Below are 17,123 nucleotides of genomic sequence, written 5' to 3'. Positions count from 1 at the left end.
TCCCTATATACTATACCAATATGGAGGCCCTCTGAGGTTAATGGGCAACAGATTTAAAAGCAACACAAGAATGGCTTTTGCATAATTAACTAGTGGAACTCACTTCTGTCATACATAATGGGGGGTACTAGTTTAGGAGGTCTTAGAGGGGATTGAAAAAAAGGAAAAGGTCATGATGGCTAAATGCGATCATTGGGTTGGATCCAACTACCTTTTTTGCTAGCACAGAAGGAAGGAAGCTTTCCCTTTTGGCCACCAAAAAAGGCCATGCTGGGGGCTGTGGGACCTGCATCCACCAAAGTCATGTGGAACAGAGGGTAATATATAAGGAGTAGAATTGAGTCAGGCTGAATGAAAAAGTTGGCTGGCTCTAACTCTGTTTCTCAAGGTAGTAAACATCATAATTCAGTTGTCAGGGCAAGGATTTTAGACTCTGTGCTCCTGTTATGGATTTTCTAGTTTGTGATTTGTTTATTTATTTATTTATTCAATTTATACCCCTCCCTCCCTGATGTTTTCACTATGTAAGTATTTTATGTGTGTTTTGTTTCTGCGTTTTAATGTGGAGTTATATGTATATGTTGCTGTGATTTAAAATACAGACCTGTAGGCAAGAAAGGCGGGGGGGAAGATGGGTGATTGAAGTGTGGTATGATTGGATGGTAGCTATACCTTAGGGGGCAGGGTTGACTGGATTGTAGAGAGAGGGAGAGAGATGCTCAGGGTGTGTGTGGGGGGGGGGATGAGAGAGGTGCTGTTGAGTGTGAGAGAAGTCTGTGTTCTTTGTGGAAGTTATGAGGCTAAGCAGCAACTGATCAAAATAAGTCCACATGGAAGTTATGACCCTAAGTGGCAATTGAGGAAAATAAGCCTTTGTGGCTAGATCTATTTAAGAAATTTTAGAGAAACAAGAACTGTACACTTACGTTAAGCCATTATTCTTATGTACCTCTCTGACACCATTATGCTTATGAACTGTACAGATACCATTATGCTGTTTTACTTATAACTAAACTCTATGTTTAAGAGGAAATAACTATTTTATTTAGAATAAAGGATCCCCTTTTACCTCAGAGCCACCCCCATGCATAGATCGTTCTGTCATTCTACCATATACAACTGAGCCATCATGTTCTTTACATCCAGCTAAGAATTCTAAGGCAAGGGCCTTCGGTGGCCGTGAAGTTATGTAGGGAATGCTAAGAAAGGCAAGGAGGCAGCGTAATACATGTCACCTCAGAACACTATAGAGAGGTGCCTTTACAGAGGTTACACATATAAGGGGGATTCAGAAAAGAGGAACATGTCACATATGCATTTGCTTGATCATTGTTGGAAACGGGGTGTTGCATTAGATGGACCCATTGGTCCAACCCAGCTGGGCTGCTTATTTGAAAATGGGCTACTGGGGGTGCAGTAATTTTAAATTAAGAGTACTAGAGTAGGAGTAACTGTACCCACATTACAGACAGGGTGGTTTTGTTTTGTTTTTAAACCCACCTAATTCAAGTTCTACTTTGAGTAAGCTAAACAGTTTGATCTATTTAGCTTAGCCAAAGTAAAACTTGGATTAGTTTTTAGAAACTGTTGGTAATGTCCTGAGGTAGTAGAATGAATGGCAGAACTTAAGACGGCACAACTTCAGATTTGCTTTTCTCTTGTGTTAAACAAAATGAAGTATAGAGACCAGTTGGGATATTTTTATTTAGTTCATTTATGTCCCCCTTTCTCCCCAATGTGGATCCAAAGAGGCTTACATTATTCTCCTCCGTTTTATCCTCACAACAACCCTGTGAGGTAGGTTAGGCTGAAAGTGTGACTCCCAGCAGCCAAGCAGTCCGTTTCTTCAAAGTAACTCTCTCTCTCCCCCCCCCCCATTTTTGTTGATTGAAATAGTTCTGAAAGACTTCTGAAGTCGGTGGTGGTGGTGGTGGCGGAAAGTGCCATAAAGTTGCAGCCAACTTATGACAACCCTATAGGGTTTTCAAGGCAAGAGACATTCTGAGGTGGTTTGCTACTGCCTGCCTCTGCATTGTGACCCTGGACTTCCAGGGCTGACCCGGCATCGCTTCTGAGGTCTTATGGGACTGGGCTAGCCTGGGCCATCCAGGTCAGGATTTTAATTGTTAGATTTAATTAGGATTTAAATTGTTAGAAGTGAAATATTCATGTACCTTTATTTAGCCAGTTCGAATACACACTGTGTGAAAAAGACTGTGTGATGTTAGCCTTTTCTCAGCAGTGCTTTTGGCTGCCACTCTATAAAGAGCTGCACATTGGAAACAATCTTAAGGGAACGGTCCCCTTTTCTGGGCCTCTCTCTCTCCTTTCCTCTTTCCCCCCTTTTCCTTAAACAGTTGGCGGAGTTTTCCTGTTTCTCTAAGATGGGTGTGAATTACCCATTGCTCTGTTCCAGTAAACACAACAGCAGCATTAACAGTTCTACAACACAAGAACCATTTAAGGACAATGTGTCGTAACCATCACTTGAACCTTTTCGTGTGCATTCTCAGGACTTTGCTTTCAATTAACACAGATGAAAATCTGCCGCAGTTTGGTTCTAACAGTCAGGATGTGTGTGGTTTTCGTATGTCATCCATCTAAGCACGTGATGCCTGGGTAAGCAGTAGAGCCTAGTTATGATTCACTGGGGAGAATCATGGAAAACAATGTCTGTTTTAAGCACAGTTGAAAATAAACGGTTTGAACAATACGCGAGTGTGTAAGAGGTTCAGCTGTTTCCTACGTAATGGTTTGTATGGGAACCTAGCATTTCTTTTCCATTTATCAAACAGGAAGCTTATGCTTCTAGCTGTGATTGCTTTAGAATTGCCAAATTTAGGTAGTAAGTTGGTCATTTATAAGATGATCAGAGAGTCAAATGTGGAACCTTTTCTCGGAGGCAAGTTGGAATCATAAAACCAAGTACTGGAAGGCAACAAAAGATATTTCTGTAAAAGCAAGTTTATTAGGACCTACCAATGTGTGAACTTTTAAGTTACTCAGAACTTTTCCTTGGAAACATTAAAATAACAATACAAAGCAGAGGATGTTTGGTTGAAAAGCATCATTTTCAGCCGCCTACACTTTATTTCAGTCTTATGATGGTAATAGAAGAAGCTTTTGTATACTTAATTAGATGGGTTGCCAGGTGAGACGTGCCCGGCGTGAATACGTCACCCAGAGGTGATGTCATTGCGTCGGACACGTTGCAGGGGGACGTTCTATCATTTGAGGGAAAACTCTATGGTTTTCCCTCGAATGATTGTGGCCCCACCCCTAACGTGCCTGACGCGATGACATCACTTCCTGGTGATGTGATCGCGGCGCGTGCATGAGAAGACTCCCGGGGAGGTGCAGGACTCCCCCCGCTAAAAGGTAAATATGACTTGGCAACCCTATTAATTAGGATAGAACCATGTTTTATATTAAGTTTTCAGGTTACAATGGTTACAGATACAAAGAAACAATGGCTGAGGTTTCCTTTGGAAGTATCAAAGTAGTCATTAGTCATGTCTGTCTTAGCACTGATTCAAACTCACAAGTCCCTTGTAAGTTGAGAACAGATACATAAAATCTTTACCTATCGTTGGCTAAAGCTATCTCTAAGGAGTTTCTTGTTAAATTTTGTTAAATTTTGATTGTAACCACTGAGCACTTTAATTTTGATTGTTTTATCTTGTTTTTATGTTGTTTTATGCTTTGGCACATGGTGCCCTATTGTAAGCCGCCCTGGGCCCACTTGCGGGGAGGGCGGGGTAGAATGTAATAATAAATAAATAAATAAGAATGATGATAGTGCCAACTGGCAGCACTTGGTAGCAGGCTGTTTCTTCATTGGCAAAACCACAGAACTCTTGTATGTAGTGCTGAGCTGACAGGTCAAAGCCAAATCTTTCTGGCTTCAAAATAGGGCCTTTTGGAGTCTGTGTTTGTGTGTGTGTATGAAAGGCCTAAGTACTATGTCTTTCATCCATTTTACTAGTTGCAGTGGCAATCTTTGCTATCACTGAATAAAATCTAAAAATATTTTAGGGTGCCATCTCTTCCAGACCCACTTTATAGGTAGACAGCAGTTGAAATGTTACTCCAGTGGGTTCCTACTATAGTTATTTAACTATTTCTTTTGTATTGCGCATTCTTGGAGTGGTATCTATGTATTGTATTGCAATCGCTGACTGTATTACAGCTGTATTTCAGTTTCTTTGCATATTTCTTGAAGGAGTCAGAACCTGATTTCATGATATTGAGAAATGTGTGTAAGTTTTGTTTTTAAGGTATACTATTCCTTGGATGTAAAGTTCTGACAGTTATTGTCAGCAAACTGCAAGTGTTTATGCTTATTTGAAGATAGAGCTTATTTGAAGAAGATGTCTATTTACGAGTCCCAAATGTGCTGCTAATTTACCGACAGCTTTTTAATTCAAGTGCAATTACAACATGTAATTAGTATTTCAGTTAAAACTATGTTTTTATGAAGGTTAGGTTGAGCTGCTGAAATATAACTCCCAAATGACTATAATACTGGAGAAATATGTCTAACATGTCCTATGGTAATAATGGAATCCTTTGCTCACTATTGTACTGGCATATACTGGCTGTCTGAGAACCTCTTTATTTGATTAAAGCAATTACGCGAAATACGAAAAATAATCCCGAAAGACAAAGAAAACAATGTGAAGAATGCCAACGCACAAAGAAAATGAATATAGACCTTAAATGCAACTACTGGAGTTCAACCATGCATACATTATGCTAATAAATATTGACCCAATGTAGGGAACCAGTGTGGTAAAATCCTTTCTGCTAATACTGTTTTCCCTGATAGATTTGCCCCTTCATGCTGCTGTCTGTGCAACGGTGAGGAAAATGCAAGCATATGATACAAAGGGTTGTGTCCACTTCTCCTGTTGGAGGGCTGTTTTAGATCTAGTTAGTGACAGGGTGGTTGAATGCACTTCCACTCCCTCACTAGTTCTCCAGTAAAACTAGCAGCTTCCATCCTGTTTGCATTTGTGTGTGTGTGTATATATCTATGTAATCTGTTATGGATCTTTATCATATAGTCTGGCAAACGTGGCAAATAGGTGATCTAGAAATATATACATCATCGAGGTGTGTTAGTTATTCAGAGAGCTGGGATTGACAGCAGTTCATGGTTGAATGTGCATTCTGTTGCCCAGTGTGTGGATTTACTACCCAGGCCTCCCACTTAGTACAGTGTACCCCCATGTTTCATGATCTGTAAACTGTTAACTCTCACACAGTCCATTAAGTCAGGACCCAACAAATCCCAGGTGCCATGGTGCCTAGACATTCAATTTTGGCATCTAGTATTTTTATCAGTCATTTATTGGAAGAGCCTCTTGGTGATTCTCAGTAGCAATACTGAGCTTATTTAGGTAAGGGATACAGGTTAGCTTTTTGTTGTGATAATAAACATGCTTGCCTTGTATTGATTTGTATATTACAATGCTTTTGTTAATAGCTTTTTAAAAAATGACAAGCAGATTTGAGGTTTAGGATTAGCTTTTTTGGTAGCAATAATTAGAAAGTTTGGTCCTTAAAATATAAAACTATGAAGGTTGAAAAATAAGTCTGGTTTATAAAGTTTGGAGGCAGTTCCTAAATCCAAAGAAAATACATCAAGACCTGCATTAAGGCCAATTTTTGTTTTGACATTGTGTCCATTGCAGGCATAGAGAAACCTAGGAAAGAGTATAGAATCTTTAAGGGCCCCATTATACCTGGTCATTATGTAATCCTTATTTATGCTAATCTAGCAGTTAGTACCTGTGTGTTTTTCTCTTCCATTTCTGTCCCCTTTTGTATCAGGTGTACTACTATATTGTAGGCAATTATATTGAACTGTAATCTGCCTTGAATTTGCAGGGGCAGAAAAGGAGGTATTTAAATGTAGGAAATAAGCCATCCTTTCTCTCGCTCTTTCTGCTGGTTAGATGGCTGTTTACCACAAAGCAGTAGTAGGGAGGTTTATGGCAGACCTCTGGTGTAGCACTTTTTTGCCTTTCCTCCCTTCTAACCCACAATTGCTGTAAACAAGTATTTTGGTCCCCCCTTCTCCTATCAGGTGTACATGCTGGATCAGGCTTCTGGCCTTCTCACACTCAGTAAAAGTGCCACTACTGAATAGGGGATAGAAAGTAGCAGGTTTTCGCTGTTCTCAGAGGGAGACTTTCTGTTCTTAACAGAACATGAATCAAGCATGCATTATGTTTCATGCATTTTGATTGTATCAGTCTAGTAAAATGAGACTGTGGCAGTAGATGGCGCAGGCCTTAGACCATTTCTTCAGAACATTGTAATGGGATGAGGTGTTGGATATGCATGATGTGGACAGTTTATTACTTTTTTTCTTTGTGTATTTCCTGAACAGTTAGTTGAAGCTAACAAATATCTTTATTACTTTTTTTGTGTGTGGTAGGATTGGCCTTTCAGTGCCAGTTCAGCTGGTGATTAGGTGTGTGTATTCAGTTGCTTGATTAATATCAACATATGAACAAAAGGCATGCTGCAATATTTCTTCTAACTCTTCTGGACTAGACTGCCTGGGGGGAGGGGGGGGGGAGATGCATACAGCTAATGCAATGATCTATCTGTTTTCTCTTAGAATGAAGACTGCCAATGGGGATTATCGGAAAGAGCACAGAGAAAGAAGTCGCAGTCCAATCGACCGGGCCGCTGCACCTACAGTGAGCATTCATGCTAATCACATGTATGCCTCAATCCCAAGCTTAACCATGGATCAACCTCTAGCACTGACCAAAAACAGCATGGATGCTACCCGGTCTATCAGTATCACTCCTACAATGACGTCGGTGGAACGGCAACAGGTACTTTGGCATCTTGATTGTTATGATACACATTCTGCTTAGAGTCTGTCGTGCATATATTTAATATGTAGCTTTCTTGCAAGGGACGTGTGTGTAGTTGTGCAGGTAATTTTGTCTTCTGAAATATAATTATATTTCCTAGTTTCTCCCTGTTTGTAACCTTACATGCACATTAATGCAGTTTGCAGTTTTTACAAAGGTTTAAATCAGCTGCAAATTAGATCTCTGAGAAATCTGCTTCAAGCTTTGTAACAAGCGACACAGCCTGGCAACGACTGGGGAAAAGATGCATTTATGTCTTCACACAGGGCATGGGAGTCCTTTTCCTGGTTGCCCAGCCTTGATGGAAGGGGGCACCTCCCTTCCACAGACATTCAGCCTTCCAAGGCAGAAGAGGCCTCCTGTTGCTTCCCCTCTGTTCTGAGAGAGGGGGAAGGAGCAGGAGCTGCCACAGCCCCACACCAGCCCCTCGGCAGTTGTAGCAGCGATCTTGTGAAAGCATCAGTTCCTTGGATGTGAGTGAATTCCCCTGAGCAGGCAAACAAGGAACTGCTGCTGTCAAAAGACTGCCCTGCTTTTACGGAAGGAATAGATAAGGTGGTTCCTGGACTTTTACAACTTCAGTTTGCACATGGGAGAACAGTACGGTTAAAATGTTTTCCCACATTTAACAAATAAAACCCTTTCTATATATGTCAGAGAATGTATTCATACAAAGCAGGAGAGCAGCACGTCTTGGTTATTTTTTCTTCCTCTCAGACAGGCCAGAAGTAGGTCAGTGTCTGGGAACTTTCTTGAGCCAGGATATTGGTACACAGATGACTCCTTCCTTAGAGTTGCAGACATTTGGCTAAGGGATAGTTTGAACTTGCATGGGGTTTTTTTTTGGGGGGGGGTTTAACTCACCATGGACTTTTCTGATGACTATTAGTAAGATTTTTTTTAGAAGACAAATGTTCTGTAGGAAATGTCTAAGGCTTTGGGGAGTCATTTAGAAGTGAGACAGAAACCCATGAGAGGATATGATAAGGGAGAAGTTTGGACTTGTCTTTGGGCCAGTGGCCTGGCATGACCTGCTTGATCTGAAACCTGGGAAGATACAGATCGCTGAAATCCTGTTAACCGCGTGCCACTTGTGCACAGAGCCAGTGACACTGTTTTTACCTACCTTGTGCTGATGTCTGATAAATTATGTTCTAATTCCTATTTGGAGACTTTAAAAAAAAACAAAAACAAAAAAAACACCCTTTTCCTGTGTTAGAGGAGGAAGTCAGCCAGGTTGGTGGTGCGGATCTTTTCCTGCAGGCTTCAATTGATTAGTCAGGCTTGTATTATGGAGAGCTGTTCGTTCTCTCTCCCCCCCCCCCCAATTTTGGGAAATTCCTACAGATGTTTATAAAAGCTGGTTTCCTTGCCCACTACATGTTTCCCCCCCTCCTTTTTAGACTACTGTCAGCCCAGAACTATTACTTCCACTCTGCTCCTCCTCCGCTGTTTACTGCAGATATCAACATGAGTTTGGAAGACAATCCACCACTTAATCACCTAGCATTTGATAGTGTTTTTGGCTCTTGAGGGATATTTCATCCATTCCCTGCACCCCCCTGGTACACATGCTTGAGTCGTCATTATTTTGTGTGACCTTCGTGCACAAACCCACGTGGTGCTGTTCCGCATACACCGTCCCCCTTTTCTGCCTCTCTGTCATCAGCTCAGTGATGACAGATGAGGAAGGGAGAGGCTTCCATTGACGACATTAGGGTTCTTTGATAAAGTCTTGCTATTGTTTCTCAGCTTGGCATCCAGCTCTGGCACTCTTAAGAGCACCTGAGAAGCCGTTTTTCCTGGACTGTACCCGGGTGATTATGGCCAGATTTTTTAATGAGTGTGGGGCATGGCTGGATGCTATCTCAGATAAGATGCTGCACTGAAACATGCTGTTCGTGTTTAAAACTAGACTTCGCCTACAGTTCATGCTTGGTCATTTCAGGGGGGTTTCTGTGAAAGGAGAATGCCCATCTCAGCAAAGGTTTTGATTTGTACGTGATCAGAACATTGTAGGAGGAGCTTGCGCACAGTTTAGTCACATGTCGATTCAGACGCCAGATGAGTCGGGTGCGTCCCACATCGTTCTCTTCTGGGAATGCTGCTGTCTGCATTGGAAATGGCCATGCTATCCTCCCATACCCAGGCCTGTAGCTACTGGTGCTATAGGGCATTAGTACCCCTTCAGAAATATGCCATCCCCACCCCTGAATTCCCAGCTTTTATTTTATTTTTTCAAAAAAAAAAAAGTACATTTGTAGTGCTGTGGAGACTTAGCAGATTTTATCTGGATTGCCTTGGGAGGAATTGGGGGCGGGTGTGTGGGTGAGAAGCTGCAAGGTGGCTGGAGCCGAGTCAGTTAATCAGCTCTGGTAGGGAACTTTTTATTCCTGGGCCTTTTGCTTCTTCTGGTTTGCTTTCTTTTCCTTTCTTTTCTTTTACAATGTCTGCAGTGACAAGTGAAAACGTCAAGCAGAAAATTGGAGTGAGAGTTACATTATTTGGGAGCTGCCGCCTCTGTTTGTAGTGGGGAATTTGACTTGGGAGCAGATGGGGTGGGGGAGGCAGGAGCAGGCAGGGAAAAACAGTGTTCAGCTTCACTCAGCCTGGTACCTGTGTTTAATCATTAATTGTAAACCACCTTGCTGTAACTGGCCTGGGGGAAAGCATGTATGCCTCTGATCATGTGTAGAATGCCTGTTACTCACCACTGAGTAACCACTGTTAGTTTCCTGCCCTCATTTTCCCCAGAATCTCAGATTGGTGCTAAAGGACTGAAAAACTGTAATGCTCAGGGAGCTTTAAACTACTGAAAATGAAGTACTGTACTGCAGAAGGAAAAAATGCTGAGGAGTCATAGGCTTGGATCCTATGCTCCGTTTTCTTCTCATGGTAGGAATTTCTACTTGCAGAAGAAGAGAGGGGTGGTTTTTGACAATTCCCCTCTCTCACTGCAACCCTCCACTTCAACCCCCCGTGATGTTCTTCACTGACTCACAGGGACACTATGGAAGATATAGATGACTGCAGCAGGTGTGTGTGTGGGGGTTTTTTTTTTACCATTTATGCATCTCAGCTCAGCTCGTACTGCATAGGAGGCAAGCCATAGAATCCAGGTAGTATTTAAACCCCACCATCTCTCACAAAAGAGAACTAAAGTTTTCAGTGGGCCCTTATTAAATTTGAGCCAAGAATAATCTGGGTTCTGATTGCAAATGACCTGCACATGTTCACTTCACAGGACCACGCACATCTATGTAAAGGTTAGCAGGGGATAATTTCTAGGTTGGAAGGGGTGAATGGCAGGGCAATGTGCCATTTTAGCAATTGAAGCACTGTTTAATTGCTATTTCCTCCATCCCTCAGCTTTCCTGACACAGTTTTGAATGTTACCTCCTGGCAATATTTCTTCAGAGAAGGCTATAGGCACACTACTTCAGTCAATAAAGGATTTATGATTATAAGCCAAACACTTTCATCTGGATAACTGTAACTGTGTTAAAAGTATATGGCTCCTTTTAAAAGACTTTTATGCGTGCCTGCTTGGGATCACTACTGTAGACGGAAACTGGAGATGTTTTACCTGGAGACAGTCCACGTTTGTTTCAGACTGCTAGCTATCTCACCTCTTCAAAGGCATGTGATTGTGACTGCACACAGATACCTAGTGATGTGTGGATGTACTGCTTTCACTGGTGCTGTCTCAGTGTGAGATCATCAGGCTTCACCCAGTGAGTTTTGGCATTTGGGACATGGGGGATCTGGCAACCCCACTCCCCACCAACCGCCTTCGTGTACTCATACTCCCTCAGCATAAAATTTCCAGCTTACCGCGCATCCCATTTATCTCACGATTACATGTGTGATCAGGCCATGTGGGCACTGCTCCTCTGACTCTACATGTATGAACTGGTATAACACTCTATCCAGTCTTGCCTTGAAAGAATTCAAAGGAACAAAGGAATGGGTCTTCAACTAAACTGTTCCTGCCTCTCTTTTATCTTCATGCAAACATGCTAGCGTTTGCTGTTGGTTCACAGACACAAATGGTATTGTTCCCCCTGGAAGCAGGACAAACAAGCAAGCGGACACTTTTTAGACTGCTGAAATTCGACTTGAGCAACTTTGATCTGGCTGTAAAATATAATCTCTTCTCAGGCGGCTTTGTTTGACTGGGCTTGTGTTAAACTGTGTTACCTTCTCTTTGCTGCTGCTTTAATAGTACAAATTTGTGGCTGAAGCACAGGCTGGACAATGGCACCCTTTAGCTCTGTTTGTGCCGCTGCTCTGGATTCTCAGCAAGTGGGTCCTTGTGAGGCAGGCCATTCTAGTAGGTAGAGTCTCAAGTCTCACCTCATGGCTTCATTGTGTACCCTTAGAAAAGGCACTCAGCCCCTTTTTTCCACCTGTAATAAATGGGAATATTGGTATTTGTTTCACTGACTTGTCAGGAAAAGGATAAGGTAAAGAACAGCATGAAGTACTCTGAAAAATGGATTAATAATTTCACTTTTACTAGGGACGCCTCATAAGTAAGCTCTCTTGGCGCTGTAAATATACTCCTTGGGCTCTTTTACTATATTGTGGAAATGTTACTGTCAACACACAGCAGCTAATAAGAGTAGCTTTGCTGGTGACTATTGCTTCTCTGTGTGGTGGTCAGGGTGGATTTGATTTAAATTGATCTCAATCACTAGTCAGTAAGACTTGATTTAAATAATGGTTTTCTACATAAAGGCTCATTCTTGCTGGACTTAATATATACAACCCAGATGAAGGCTTCATTTTTAGTATAATAACTTTTCAGGTTAGTTTTATGGTTATATCGGAAAATTAATGAGTGTTTGGTTATTTACCATTTGAAAATAGATAGTTCACCTCACAATGATTTCATAATTATCTCCAGTTTAATAGGTTAATCATTCATATTTTAGGGTTGCCAAGTGAACTCACCCTTGCCGGTGGGGGAGCCTTGCTGGGCTCCGGGAGCTCTCTGAGGATGCGTGTGCGCACGCCACCAGTACGTCACAAGAAGTGACATGCTACATCGCTCACGTTGGGGGTGTGGCCCAGATTGGGGGGGAACCATATGGTTTCCCCCCCAATGATCTGGGCCACGCCCCCAACGTGAGCAACGTGGCTGCATCACCCAGGACCCAATTCCGCCGGGACCCGATTCCGCCGTGGCGGAAATCGGGCCTCCAAAGCGGGGATTTCCCCGCCCCCACTTGGCAGCCCTATTCATATTAGGACAACTTTTCTTTTGTCCTTTTTTGGAAGAAGAAAAATAATCATTAACAATAACTTTTAAAATTGTTTCAACTAAAATAATATTATATAGCTTAAACATCCAAAGATCTGAAGACTTCTGGAGTACTGTGCTCAAAAAGTTTCACTTTCATTTGTACAGCTTGCCCCCTCCCTCCTTACACTTCACTCTTAACATCTCCTCCTTATCCAGACCTATTCCACCCCAAACAATCTTCTACTCATTGAGTTTCTTGATTCAAATAAAAAATCAATTAAAAATGATCTAATCCTTGATCTTTATTCACCCTGGTTGTGGTGAGTAGAAATACAAGGCACAAGTTGCACTTGGGTTGGGTTCACCTGCTGTGGTGCAACACAAGTGTTAAATCTTCATCCCCAAATCTGTTGGCCTAGAACAGGGGTCACAGACCTTTTCTTTAAAGAGAACTAGTTCTGTGAAATGAAAAGTATCCTAAGCTCTCCCCCACACACACACACAATTACTGTTACCAAGTTTTGTTCTGTCCTAAGAACATGGACTGGCAGGAGCAACAGCAAAACTTTTTGTAAAAATAAATGAATACGCCTAGAGCAGATCTTTTCCTATTCTCTTCCGGGATGCATAAGATCCTCTGAAGCAGTCAGTTAGCTATCAGTAGTTCACAAGCTATCTGTTGGACCACTCATCTACAGGTTTGGCATGTGTTGTTGTCATAGATGCCACTTGACATAGTGCCCCAAAGATTTTTCATGCTGAACTTGCTCTAAGAGTTGAACTGCACTTTTCAAAAACTGGAGGAGGGGCTGCCACCCAAAGCAGCAATCTAATGGTGAATTCCAACCCCCTCACCCTATGTGGTCTAATTCTGCTCATTCCGTGTCTTTTTTCCTGCATCTTATAATTCTACCTCTAAGGATGGTTTTTAAATTTCAGGAGTGGTTCCCTGATGCCTGTCCTAGGTTATTATGATAATCCATATTGGCCATTCATATCTATGTGGTAATGAGAACAGAAGAGGGAAGTGGGTGAGCAGCTGATGCAAGCCCAAACCCCATGTCCATGGAGGGAATCCAAACTGTCCCAGACCACCTCAGGGCATACAGTGATGCAGAAAGATGTAGTAGGAGCATGGCTATTTCTAGTGGCCATTTCCATGAACCCCAAGTCTTCATTTAGTGGTGTTACTTCAGCAGCAGAAAGTAATCTGTGATCACCCAGTTCACACATTATTTTTATACACGGGATTGCACATCACAAAAAAGGTAATATTGAAATAAATGTTATTAATCTTTAAGGTGCCACTGCACTTTTATTTTGTATATTCACACAGTCAGAACTATATGGATGAAGTGTGTATGAACCAGTCTTTGGAAACCAGTCAGAGCCATGGGATGAAGTTTTGGTACTAAATTAAAGTGCTGATGAAGTCCCTGGATTATATTGTGTTGATGGTTTGGCCCCAATGCCTATGCATTTTGCTGAAATTGTTTTATGGCCATTCCCCCACTTGTATAAAGAACTTGCACAGAGACATTCTTTGATTTCTGAGTGCTGCCTGAACACTGCCTGCTATAGCAAGTAGAAAGCTGCTCTTACGCCCAGATATTTTAGTGTTTTCCTTCTGTTGTGAACCAGGCCATTGGTTGTGGTGCATTTTATTCTGTTGTGAACTGAACAACTGTTTGCTTTATGTGAGGCTGCAGCTGTGCTGAGTGACTGTTCTTTTCTCTGCCCTCCCCAGAACCGTCCATCAGTAATCACATGTGCCTCTGCAAGCAATCGTAACTGTAATCTCTCACATTGTCCAATTGCGCACAGTGGATGTGGCACTGCCATGCCAGCCAGCTACCGGAGACCATCTAGCAGTAAGTAATGCTTCATTTCCACTGGTTTTTATTTTCCCCTTCCCTAACACTTGAAAGCTAATCCACAGGGTCCTCATATAAATCTAATATAAGTAATGAATTAAGCAGTACAGTGAGATCTGGGGAGGAAGTGGGGTATGCTAGAGTCAAATTAAATGTGTAATTGTGTGGTGCAATAGAACTTTTATTGGGATCATCCTTCCCTGTTGTTGGCAGCTAAAAGCTTGATTCATGCCAGAATTTCGTAGCAAACTCTGTGGGTGGAAAAAAGTATGTTCCCCAATTTTTTCCTCTTATTCTTTTGTACGTGGAGTCCCTAAATCTAGCAGTGATTCAGTCTTGTTTTGCTTGTATTTTTTTGAGTCAGATCAATCTCTGTCCTTTGCGGTCTTCTGTAGTATTACAGACGTGTAACGTGGCGTGCAGCAGAATTGCCACATTGGGTCCAAATCATCAGAAGAATGTACTCTGGTGTACACCAGATCTTCCTAAGGTGGAGGCAGGGAGAGTATCTAGTTCCCCTAGGGTTCCCAAATCCCCCCGGGGGGCGGAATTCCCCCCGGTTTCGAGCCCCGATTCCCGCTCCCGCGGAATTGGGGCCCGGGGGAACCCCCACCCCCGTGTGTGCGTCACCCGGAAGTGACGTCGCACGCTGGGGGCGGGGCGACGCCATTTGAGGGGAAAACAAAGAGTTTCCCCCTCAAATGGCGTGGCCCCGCCCAGCGTGTGACGTCACTTCTGGGTGACGCTCCGGAAGCGCGCGCGCTTCGCACGCACGCACGCACATTCCCAGCCGGCTCCCGGAGCAACTGGAAGCTCCCCCGCCGGTAAGTTTTTTATATTTGGCAACCCTAAGTTCCCCTTGAGTGTAAAGCTATTTAGCAGGGTCATTAGTATGCAGGACAAGGTACAAATTATGGACTGAGGAAAGAATTTACAAATGATTTCATGATAGTTTTTCTAGAAGAATGGGGGAGGGAGCAGAAAAGAACAAAAATACAAAGGCAAAGACTATATGCTAAAAAAGGCAGGCCCTGACTTTTCATGAAACCATCTACCTGATTTGGGAACAATTCTTTAAAACTAATTGGTATTCCTCTTCCCAGGTTGCTTACTTTCTGCAACAATACCACTGTGTACACTCGGTAATTCAGTTCAGCAAATATACAGAGTAAATACACATTCAAATAGTAGCTGGGGCAGTTTGCCATGAGGGCGTCTGTGGAAATAAATCTTTTTTTCCATTTCTCTGACTTTTTAAAAAGACTTTAAAAAACCAATTTTAAGTCTTTTAAAAAAGATTTAAAGAAACCATGTAGCAAATAATTCATATCCCTAATGCATTTTGTTTTTAGAAAGTAAACATAACAGAAAGCAGTATCAGAGACTCAAGCCAAATTGTTGCAAAGGAAACTGGAAAAATTGATTCTCTTCCCTTCTGTTTCTGGTTTTAAAATTGCACGTTATCACTTCTTTTCCTGTGGAATCTGCTGTTTCTCCTAGAGAAGTCATAAGTAACTGTTACGTTGAATATTGTAACACTCTTCAACAAATCAGAATTTTTAAATTAATGCAATCTTAGCAAGGTTATTACATTTTTCTTTGCGTTGTTAAGAAAAATGGTAGTATTTTGCGATTAGAGAGGTGGCTGCAAAGAAAGCTATCAGCATTTTTATTCACATCAGTAATTGGTGGTGGGTTTGGGGTTTTTTTTGGGTGGTTCTTACTGTTGCCTCTCATTTCTTTCTCCCATGAAGCTACCACTGCCTGTGATCCAGTGGTGGAGGAGCACTTCCGTAGAAGCCTTGGCAAGAATTATAAGGAGCCAGAGCCGGTGACAAACTCTGTATCCATTACGGGATCAGTCGATGACCACTTCGCCAAAGCACTTGGAGATACATGGCTTCAGATCAAAGCTGCAAAGGATGGAGTATCCAGCAGTCCTGAATCTGCCTCCAGGAGGGGCCAGTCATCTTCTCCTTCTTCCCATATGGTCAACCATAACCATTCGCCTTCCGTAGTCTCATGAAGAGAGGACCACAGTTTCTTCATCCAGACGTGCATTTGCATGGTTTGACTGAGCTCAGAACAGTGCTCAAACAGTAGTAGTGTTTGGGAGGGAGGAAGGGAGGGAGGTGAGATAAGTTGTCAGCAACCTCAAACAGTAGTAGTGTTTGGGAGGGAGGTGAGATAAGTTGTCAGCAAGACACATTTTTTTTACGCATTTGCTTGGTTTTTATACAAGTGTGCCCTTAAAAGATAGCAGGAACTATTTGATTTTAAAAACCCTTAAAAGATAGCAGGAACTATTTGATTAAAAAAAATAAATTCTATGATGTAGCACTCTTTTTTTCCTGCCTCAATTACCAAAGAAACCTCTCATGCAAGTCTGCTGCCCCCCCCTTTTATAACACATGCAGAAGCAAGTTAATGGGCAAAAAAAAGCCATTCTGTACAGTTGGTTGACCCAAATACTGTGTGCTTTGATTAGCTTCTTGAGACTAGAAATTTGTCTGGTTTTTTTGCTTCCATTGCTTTCTTCTCACTTTGTGAAGTAAGTTTGTATGTATATACTTGAAAAGAACTGTCATGTATGATTTGCACTATTGGAGGAAGTCTAAAGTTGCATAGCAACTTCGCGCACGATGCTTATATTCTGAGGGCAAACTGCTAGGGGAAAAAAGTCTAAGGGTGACCATTTCTGTCTCTTTAAAGCAAGACAGCAACATTGCGTAGGAAGGGGAAGTCTCATACAGGTTATAGGTCTTTCTCTCTTTAGCTGTCGGGTGCTTTAGTGCTTGCAACTGGACTGCATTAATTGACTGATCATGGGCATTTTAATTTTTTCTTAACATTGCAGTTTGTTAGAATAGAGCTGAAGTCAGAGGGTTCAATAGTGCTTAAAGATGCATGTTTATTAAAAAAAATAGCTGGTATCTATTAATGTATAGACAGTAAGGAACATAATACTTATTAGCCTTTGAGAACTAGTTTATTTTTTTTTCCCCAGTAACAGCCCTAGGTAGACTTACTGCTGGTACAGTTGTACTCTGATATTTGTATCTGTTATTCAATTTTAGTAGCAGCCAGCAGACGTGGACAGCCTCA

The 17,123-nt window shown here is 42.1% G+C and overlaps 1 protein-coding gene across 3 annotated transcripts in view; it reads left to right on the top strand.

Moving 5' to 3' along the window:
- VGLL4 (vestigial like family member 4) overlaps window positions 1-16,165 on the top strand; it is a 148,696-nt gene extending 132,531 nt beyond the window's left edge. For all 3 annotated transcript variants that reach the window (XM_015420242.1, XM_015420243.1, XM_015420241.1), the window contains 3 exons: window positions 6,632-6,854; window positions 13,892-14,015; window positions 15,773-16,165. In XM_015420242.1, the coding sequence (XP_015275728.1) occupies window positions 6,632-6,854; window positions 13,892-14,015; window positions 15,773-16,044 (619 nt within the window). In that variant the 3' untranslated portion in view covers window positions 16,045-16,165. The remainder of the gene's footprint in view (window positions 1-6,631; window positions 6,855-13,891; window positions 14,016-15,772) is intronic.
- The last annotated feature ends 958 nt before the right edge of the window (window positions 16,166-17,123 follow it).

This window comes from Gekko japonicus, unplaced genomic scaffold (genome assembly GCF_001447785.1).
Source record: "Gekko japonicus isolate JY-2015 unplaced genomic scaffold, Gekko_japonicus_V1.1 scaffold254, whole genome shotgun sequence".
NCBI lineage: Eukaryota > Metazoa > Chordata > Lepidosauria > Squamata > Gekkonidae > Gekko > Gekko japonicus.
This window is presented reverse-complemented; position numbering and strand designations above follow the sequence as displayed.